This window comes from Momordica charantia (assembly GCF_013281855.1).
Source record: "Momordica charantia cultivar OHB3-1 chromosome 1 unlocalized genomic scaffold, Mcharantia_2.0 BLBB01000001.1, whole genome shotgun sequence".
Taxonomy (NCBI): domain Eukaryota; kingdom Viridiplantae; phylum Streptophyta; class Magnoliopsida; order Cucurbitales; family Cucurbitaceae; genus Momordica; species Momordica charantia.
The window spans coordinates 7,045,211-7,054,784 of NW_028275157.1; the positions used below are offsets into that span (position 1 = coordinate 7,045,211).

At 41.1% G+C, this 9,574-nt stretch overlaps 1 protein-coding gene across 1 annotated transcript; it reads left to right on the top strand.

Annotated features, from left to right (window-relative positions):
- Positions 1–584: 584 nt before the first annotated feature.
- Positions 585–1,582, top strand: LOC111023639 (protein DOG1-like 3). Its single transcript, XM_022301114.2, has one exon. It carries the CDS (start codon positions 625–627, stop codon positions 1,474–1,476), a length of 852 nt encoding a protein of 283 aa, XP_022156806.1. The 5' UTR covers positions 585–624; the 3' UTR covers positions 1,477–1,582.
- Positions 1,583–9,574: the final 7,992 nt, after the last annotated feature.

Consider the following 9,574-nt stretch of genomic DNA (forward strand, 5'->3'; position numbering starts at 1 on the left):
GTGGGACCAGATCCATCAGATTGAGGATTCACAATTCGGTATAACCAACTAGTATTGCAAAGTACAAAACTTGCCTACAGCCCCTTTTTTTTTTTTTAGTTTTTCTTCTCTTTTTTAAATTTTTGCAAGCGGGACCCACAACTGCACTTGGCTTGCAGAGCTAACTTTTTAATATTAAAAATTTATCAAATAATATGTATTTCTATTTTGGTGTAAATTATAGATCACCAATAATATTTAGGCATTTAATGATCTACATGTATTTCCCTAATCTTATTATTAAAAAAATAAGATCTAACCTTGATCATGGTCTATACTTAAGTAAATCGAAGAAAAATTATAAAAAAAGAAAAAAGAAAAGGTGAGAAATAAATTGAGGACATTGGAGGGCCACTTGTACTGGCTTGCAGTTTGTTTGTACTGTAAAATCTCATCCCACCTCATCCCTATGAACCTGTGCTTGTACTTTTTTGAAAAGTTGATTCTGCAATTGCATGTATACCATTGTTATCTCTCTTATCAAAGCCTCTATATAAATTTAAAGCACAAAATGCATATTTCAACAAGCAGAAAAAGTATCTCCATCCAAAACATCAGTATAAAATCTAGTTAGTTCGTTAAGATATGTCTACCTTTTCTATAGAAACAGACCCTTTCGAAAACGAAAGCTACCGAGAATTCTGCGAGTTTTGGCTCAGCCAGCAAAACCAATACCTCAAAGACCTCATCTCGGCCGCCGAAAGTCAAAAGAAAGACATCGCTAGTTGTTCGTCGTTGAAGCAGGAGCATGACGACGACAACGTCGATGCACTCATCGACATGGTTGTTCGACATTACGAGCATTACTACAAGGTGAAGTCAAGTTGGTTGGAACTTGATGCATTTCCCATACTGAGGCCCGCATGGAGATCCTCCCTCGAAGACGCATTCCTATGGCTCGGCGGGTGGCGTCCGAGCACGGCTTTCCACATGCTCTACTCCAAGTCGGGGATGCAGCTTGAGGCGCAGTTGCCAGAGATCCTCCACGGCCTCCGTACCGGCGATTTGGGTGACCTCTCCCCTAAACAAGTCCTCAAAATCGACGCATTAAAGAGGCGCACCATAAAAGAAGAGAAGGAGACCACAGAGAAGATGGCTAAGCATCAGGAGACGATAGCGAGTCCGTCGATGGTGGATCTATCGCACGTGGCAACCAAGTGGATAATGGAAGGAGAGAGAGAGGGAGAGCCAAATGGGTCCATGATGAGGGAGAGGCTCAAGTTGACACTCGAAAGAAAAGAAGAAGGTTTGAAAGAGATGGTGCAAATGGCTGATGAATTACGTCTCAAAACGTTTAAAGAAATCCTTCAAATTTTGACCAAAACACAAACAATCCATTTCTTGATAGCTGCTGCAGAGTTGCACTTGAGGGTTCATGAATGGGGGATGCAGAGAGATTCCATGAAACACCAAAAGGAGGAACACGAAGAATCATGAAATTAAAATATCTCTCAATTTAACTTAGCTTTTTTAAGTACTCTTTTGTCAATTGTACAAGTTTAGGATCTCGTATACTTTCTTTTTTAGTACAATAAATGTGGGGATCGGGATTGAATCACCGACCGATCTAAAGAAAGAACAAGATGCCTTAACCATTGAATCTCTAACATTGCTTTATGATCTCGTATTTATATCTTATAAAATGTAGTAATTTTAATGATGTGGATAGCGTGAGCCTAGACATATATTTTTGAATTCAAATCCTTACTGCATAATTTTTTTTTTATATATATTAAAGGTTATAAGGACCAAAACTTTTTTTTATGGAATAAAAGAAGTATTAAGTATCATATGCCTGAAACACGTGAGTCAATCATTCAAAATCAATCATGCTAATTATATTATATATAGAAAAAAAATTCTTTGAGGTGCATTTCGTTGGTGATTTGAAAACATAAATCTAGAAAATGAATTCAATAAAAAAAGAGTTATATTATGTGTATTCGTTGTTTTGGAGTATTTTTTTTGGTAGCAGGTTGAGAAATTGAATATGGATTTCATAATTTGTTGAAACGGTGTTTGGTAATCAATTCCGAACAATGACAATAAAATAGGTCTCTTAATAATATATATTATATAATAAGAATTACATTAAATTTCAAAGTCTGATTATAAATATATTAGCATATTTTAAATGGTAAATTTTAGATAATTAAAATTTCACAAAATTATATAATTTATAAATATTTCAATTTTTTATTTTAACAACAAACGGGGAAAATTTGGAGATGATATTGTATATTTTCATTAAAATTTTTATCTTATTACATATTGATTACTACTTTCTACGAAACATGTCTTCTTATCTCATTATTATTATTATGGTAACAAGATTAAAAAAATGTAACTTATTTACTGGATCTCATTTAATTATAAAAAAGAAAAATTAATTGGTTAACATATTTAGATTATATTAAAATTTATTATACTTTAATTGATTAAAAGGCTAATTTTTGTTATAACTTATAAATTAATTATTTTATAATTGTGGTAATTTTATTAAATATATTTTTATTATATAATTCTTTACTAATACATGAAATTTATTTATAAACTCATTAAAAATAATGATACAACTTACCGGCTAACACTAATTTTTATTTTTTACCCCTAAATTTTGAATGCTTTTGTTTTTCTTTATTAGTGCTATAATTCCAAAAGAAAAAAAAAACTTTGTGTAATTTTTGTGTAAAATTCAAATTTACCTCTACAGAGTACACAAGGCACACAAATAAAAAAAATAAAAAAAAGAGATAAATAACATTAAAAAATAGTAATAATGAAAAAGAAGAAACTGAAATTTGAGGGGATTCCAAAATATGAAATTCAGGATTAGGAAACAATTTCTTCTTTTAAAAAATATTGAAAACACGTTTGTCGAGAAAAATTAGGAAATAAAATCGGCATAATTTGTTTGGATGTTATATAAGCTTGTTTGGTATTTTTTTTTTAATAAAGAAAATTGAATTACATGATCCACACCATGGATTAAACCTTTTTGTTTTTTCCCAAATTTCTATACAAATTTTTTAGAATGATCATTAAAAAAGAACAAACAAAAAACGTTGTTAATAGTTTTTAAGAAAATGAAGAAACATAAATAATAAACGAGAATATTATCAAATAAGCTCTATATTTTTAATTTTTCTATAAAAATTTATTGAATGTTATTTTTCTTAAATAAATTTTGAGATAATTTATTTTAATATTTAACTAAGCTCTAATTTCTATATAATTTTATTTTGTTGTTAAAAAATTTTCCACTTTGGCATACAATGATTTTTTTCTTATTTTTTAAATAAAATATTTTACTTAAATTTAAAATAATTTTAAAAAATTTAAAGACTCCACGATGATGTGTCATGTTTGATTTATTATATCAATGTTATGGACTATAGTTATTATTTTTTATAGCAAGGACTCTATCCTACACACAAATATAAATTCATTTTATTTTCAATAAAATAAAAAATAATATTATAAATTATAAGATATTATATTAGATAATTACGTGTCCTATTTTATTTTTATTATTAAGAATATATTATAAACAAGTTCTCAAATACATATTCAAATAGTGAATATGTAGAAGTTATATATATAATAATCTAGATTCTGATTTGGAAAATAGGCAACCAAACATCACTTTTAAGTAATTTTCCAAATTCAATACCGAACGCAGCCTTAATTTTGCAAATTGTGCCACGTAATTAAAACTTTGAAATAACATTTTAGCAATTAAAATAGTGAATTTTATTGATTTTTTATTTTTTAGTACAATATGTGGGGAGGGGATCGAACTCACAAATTAGAGATATATTTCAATTATTTTTGACGTATGCTCGCTTTGACGAATTTTGCTGGTTGAATCAATTAAAATCTTAGGTCCTGTTTAGTTATCCAGAATTAAAATGGGAATGAATTGGAATGAAAATTGAGGGGAATTAGAATGTTATTTCATTATTTTTTAAATCAAAATAATATTTATCTGATATAATTAAAATGAATTTACGTCAAATTTAAAATATTTTTGAAATCTTAATCAAATTTTAAAATGAAAAAGATTGCTTTCTAAATAATGTGTTTTATTTTTTAGGTTGACTAAATTTATTTTAAAATAATTATTAGAAAAAATAACAACTTTTACTTTAAATTTGGTAAGATGTATCAATTTTTAACCTAAGGTATGACCTTAAACTTCGATAAAGTGTTGCAATCTTCACATTAAACTTTGAAACGTGTTCAATTTTACCTTCTTATTAGGTTTCATACGAAGCATCGTAAAACAGTTATCAATATGAAGTTACTCAGTAGTAACCATTGCTACTTGTTTATGCAAGGATATGCACAACAGTGTATTTCAGATTGCAGCTCGAACTCGGCCTCCGGACCGATCTGAATACTTGGGCGGACCTGCACAAAAAGGTGAGCACTCCGACGATCAAGTCAGTATAGGTCGGATTCCCAGTTTAGTTCGAGGTCAGAAATCATCGTACCTGATCGTGGAGTGAGGTCCTCTACTTATGGGTGGTAGTCTCGCTAATCTCGCGACGGTTACACCCGGTAATCTCGGGATCGTCGGTTACACCCGGTAATCTCAGGACCGACAGTTACACCCGATAATCACGCCGCTGACAGTAGCTCACATCGGCCCCCACCGAGCTTCCCGGTAGATCGGACCTCGGCCAGGTTCACCTCGGCCCTCATACTTAGCATCTGTCAACGCTAGTGGTGGTGATCTCGGCGGCCCGAGCTGGGCATGACTCATGAGTCATCTTGGAGCACCAATAGGGGTCCTCCACGTGTCCAGGGTATTCTCTTCCCCAAACATTGGCCCCCTCTCTGTCTGGTCCGATCTCGACCTGGCAGAGAAGTTCATTCGACTTGCTTTGGACGCGTGGCGACTTCCTATTCGTGGGAAAATATAACCGTTGCGGTGGATTTATCGTCAGAATATTCAAATATTCCGACGCTTCGGATCTTCGGGAGGATCCTAGCCGCTCGTTGATTACACGTGTACGGTGGGAAAATTTTTCCGACGAGCTATAAATACCCCCAATCCTTCAGGTCATACCTTACGTTTCCTGAATTCTTGGAGTTCGATCTGAAGGCAGCTCGAACCCTTGGTAGGTCGGTCTCTTCCCTCACTTTCTCTTTCGAACGTAGTTGCCATGTCGTCCTCTTTTAGCAGCGACTTAGGATCCGATTAGGATTTAGCTCGTAGGTTAGAGTCCGAGCTCGAGGAGATAGAAAACTTTAGGTTCTCCGATGACGGGGAGGATAGTGATGCCTCCACCTCGGGTCAGGGTTTGGAATACCCTTCTAGGATACCTGAGCACTACCTCGGATCCCTTCGTAGGGGGTTCGCTATCCCTGAGAACATCCTCCTTAGGATTCCGGAGGAGGGGGAGAGAGCTGACAATCCTCCAGAGGGATGGGTCACTCTCTGCTTCAAAATGTTTGAGTACGGCTTCAGGCTTCCCCTTCACCCTTTTGTCTAAGAATTTCTCTTCCGAACTGGGTTGGCTCCGGCTCAAGTGGCCCCCAATGGGTGGGGTGTCATTTTCGCTTTGGCCATCCTTTTTTGGCTACGAGCTCGAGATAGTGAAGAGGCCAAGCTGTTAGACGTAGACCAGCTCCTCGCGTGCTTCGAAGCGAAAAGGATAGCTAAGAAGCCTGGTCGGTTCTATATGTGCGCAAGGAAAGGCGCAGGCGGTATAGTTAAGGGGCCGACCTCCATCAAAGGATGGGTGAGGAAGTGGTTCTACGCTTCTGGGGAATGGCTTGCAAAGGACGAGTCGGGTCGTTCCTTCTTTGACGTTCCCACTAGGTTTGGGAACCTAGGTACGGAGTAGCTCTTACTTTTTGTGATAACTTTCTTTCTTGTTATTCAGGTCTGACTCGGATTTTGTCTTTGTGCAGTTTCAATCCGACCAGTCCCCGAGCTTACGCAAGCCTCCTTCGACACGCTGAAATATTACAAGGAGCATTTTCCGAGGGGTAGGAAGGTCGGAACCTTGGTGACCGACAAGCTGCTGCTTGAGTCCGGGCTGCTAGATTACAACCCTGCAGTTCGTCCCATTGAATCCTCAAGGCCGAACTCCGAACTTGGTATGCCGAGCTTGCTCCCCCCCTTTTCCTCTAACTTTGTGTTGACTCCTGTTTTTGTTTTGCAGCCATGGTTTGCGGATTTGCAAGCAACGTGAAACGCAAGTCCAAGGGCCGAGCTCATGCTCTTCAGGCCGCCCAGAGTTCGGAACCTGCCACTTCTGCCGTGGCAGGGCCAGCCTCGGAAGATCCAGCCCTAGTGATCGAGTTGGAGTCTTCTGAGGGTCTTTCGAGGGAGAAGCGTCCCAGAGGTCAGACCGAGGCGGCGGACGTCTCGTCCTTGGGCAAGGAGGTGAGGGAGGAGGCCCCTCTGAAGCGAAAGAGGAAGAAGAAGAAGACCACCTCCCACTCGGAGGTCGGAGCTCGTGGGGCCCTGAGGCCAGGATAGGCGGGACATCCGACGTGACAGCACGGTTCAGAGTCGAGCTGTCAAGTTCTGGGGTGAGGGACCAGGTGTCCCGCATCTCGGCTGCAAGTTTGGACCGCTGCCTCGAAAGAGCGTCCAAATTTGTAAGTGACCCGGGGTCCGTCCTGCAGAGGACCATCGACTACGCCGCTGAGGTAAGATTGGTGTCTTCATTTTTGCTCAATTTACCTAACAGGTAGCTCGGTCTAACTTTCTTCTTTGTACCTTTTCTCAGGCGTTTGTTGCTTCCATTCAATCGGCTCTGGCCGTGAAGGCCGAGCTGGATGGGAGGGAAGCTCTGGCAGCAAGGGAGAAGGAGGAGTTCTCTGCTGCCTTGGAGGCTGCCTCTTCCACCATGAAGGATGAGCTGCTGAAAGCTCACTCTGAGGTGGAAATTTTGAAGGCTGAGGTGGAGGCCAAGGCCGAGCTGCTGGAGAAAGAAGAGGACAGACGCAAGGCCCAGCTCTGAGCTGCCCATGCTATCACCAAGGGCTTGGAGAAGGAGAAGTTCCACCTCCTCAAGGAGAAGGACGACATGCTCCAGGCGCTTGAAGCGAACGAAGGAGGAGGAGCTGAAGCACGCGACTGCTGAGCTGGAGATGGTGAAGGAGCGTCTCAGCAATGGAGCCCTATTGGAGGAATCGTTCAGGCAACATCCTGACTTCGATGGATTTGCCAAAGACTTCTCTGACGCGGGCTTCAAGTTTCTCATGAAGGGCATTGCTTCCGACATGCCTGACCTTCAGATCGATCTCGGTGGTCTGGAGAAGAGGTATGCTGAGCAGTAGGCATCTGGGCCTAGCGGCACCTCTGGCCCTTAAGCGTTGGTGGATAAGTATGTCAGAGATCTGGACTCTGACTACTCCGACCTCGAAGAGGATCAGGTCGGCACCACTCAGGAGGGCGCTCCTCAAGCAGGCTCTTAGACGATCACCTTTCATGAGGCCTTTCTCTGTCTTTCTTCTCTTCTTTTGTAAGTGTTAGGGCAGAGCTGCAAGGTCTATAAGCCTTGGCTCTGCTTTTCATTCAATAAAGAGGCTTCTCATTTGTTTTTACTTTGTTGCCTTCTTTCTTCGTTTTTTTCTTCAAGTTGAAGCCAATGTCACCTCGCGCCTCGTACCTTTGAGGTCGCGCCATTAACTAAAATACTTGAAATTTTGAACTCGGATCACTGTCTAGTATTCAATGCATTGCACCAACTCTGGACTTTTTAACATCACACCTTTAACTTAAGAGGTTGCTTGTTAAAAAGGCTAAAATCCTAAGGTTAAAATTCAAACCTTCAAGGCAAGGGGGCGATGTGAAAAGTTCAGAATGATCAAGCCTTTGAACCTGAGGGTACGAGATGCGATATGAAGAACAGTTATAGACTTAGGATTTTAGCCTTTTAAGTGCCTGCTTGAACTCGGATCACTGTCTAGTATTCAATGCATTGCCTAAGAGCCTGCTTGAGGGGCTTGGCGAGCAAAGGTGCCGAACAGAGGTAGCTCTTCAATTGCTGAAATGCTTGTTCGCACTCTGCTGTCCATTCAAATGGCTCTTTCTTTCGTAGGACTTTGAAGAAAGGGAGGCACTTATCTGTCGATCTTGAAACAAACCGGTTCAGGGCTGCAATCCTGCCATTGAGGCACTGAAGTTGTTTCAGCGTTTTGGGTGCCTCCATCTCGAGCAGGGCTTTAATCTTTTCGGGGTTGGCCTCGATCCCCCGGTGGTTCACCAGAAGCCAAGGAATTTTCTCGAAGAGACTCCAAAGGCACATTTAGCTGGGTTGAGCTTCATTTGATATGTCCTTAGAACCTCGAAGGCTTCGGTCAGATCAGAAAGATGCGACTTAGACCGCTTGCTCTTGACGAGCATGTCGTCCACATACACTTCCATATTCCGGCCGATCTGCTTGGCGAACATTTTGTTCACCATTCTCTGGTAGGTCGCTCCTGCGTTCTTTAAACCGAAGGGCATGACCTTGTAACAGTACAGACCTTGGTCTGTTATGAATGCGGTATGATCTTGATCTGGGACATGCATCTTGATTTGGTTGTACCCAGAGTAGGCGTCCATGAAGGTGAACAGTTCGTGCCCGGCTGTGGCGTCCACGAGCTGATCAATCCTCGGCAGTGGGAAGCAATCTTTCGGGCATGCCTTATTTAAGTTCGTAAAATCTACAGACATTCTCCACTTTCCGTTAGATTTTTTAACTAATACAACATTGGAGAGTCACTCGGGATACGAAATTTCTCTTATGTATTTAGCTTTCAAAAGTTTGCTAATTTGCGGGTCAATGCCAGGCATGTCCTCATGGGACCACGCAAAGACGTCCGAGTTGGATCTGAGGAAGTGGATTAGCTCCTCTCTGTCGGTGGCCCCCAGCTTGGTTCCTATGCTTACTTGCCTCTCGGGACTAAGCAGAGGAACAAGCTCGAGCTCCTCAGTGGGTGCGGCAAACTCCCTCCTCGGCAGGTCGGCCTTGAACTCGAGCGTCCCATCCCTACTGGCGAGAGTTTCAAGGGCGCAGACCGATGAGTCTTTGAGTGCGGAGGCATAGCACTCCCTCGAAGCGGTCTGCTCTCCTCGGACCGTGCCCACGCCATTGGGGGTGGAATACTTCAAAACTTGATGAAGTGTCGAGGGAATGGCCCGAAATGAGTGGATGATGGGTCTCCCAAAGATGGCGTTATAGGCCGATCTACCGTCAATTACCACGAACTCGGCCATTTGGGTGACCTGAGTTTGGTCAAGCGTGACCGGCAAGTCGATGCAACCCTCTAGGATGACCGATTCTCCAGAGAACCCAACCAGCGGTGTCGGGCTTTTCTTCAATTGCGACCTCGTCCATCTCAGGGCGAGGTAGGTCGGTAAGGACAGGATGTTAGCAGATGCGCCTCCGTCTACCAGCACCCTCCTGACCACCACATGATCAATCAAGGGAGCGATCACAAGTGCATCATTGTGGGGCAGGTGGACCTCCTCCAAGTCTGCACCGTCGAAGGTGATTGGGCAGGTCGGCCTCTGCTCCCTGATGAT

Excerpts from the sequence above, each read along its gene's own strand:
- LOC111023639 (XM_022301114.2), top strand. The coding sequence starts at position 625 with ATGTCTACCTTTTCTATAGAAACAGACCCTTTCGAAAACGAAAGCTAC.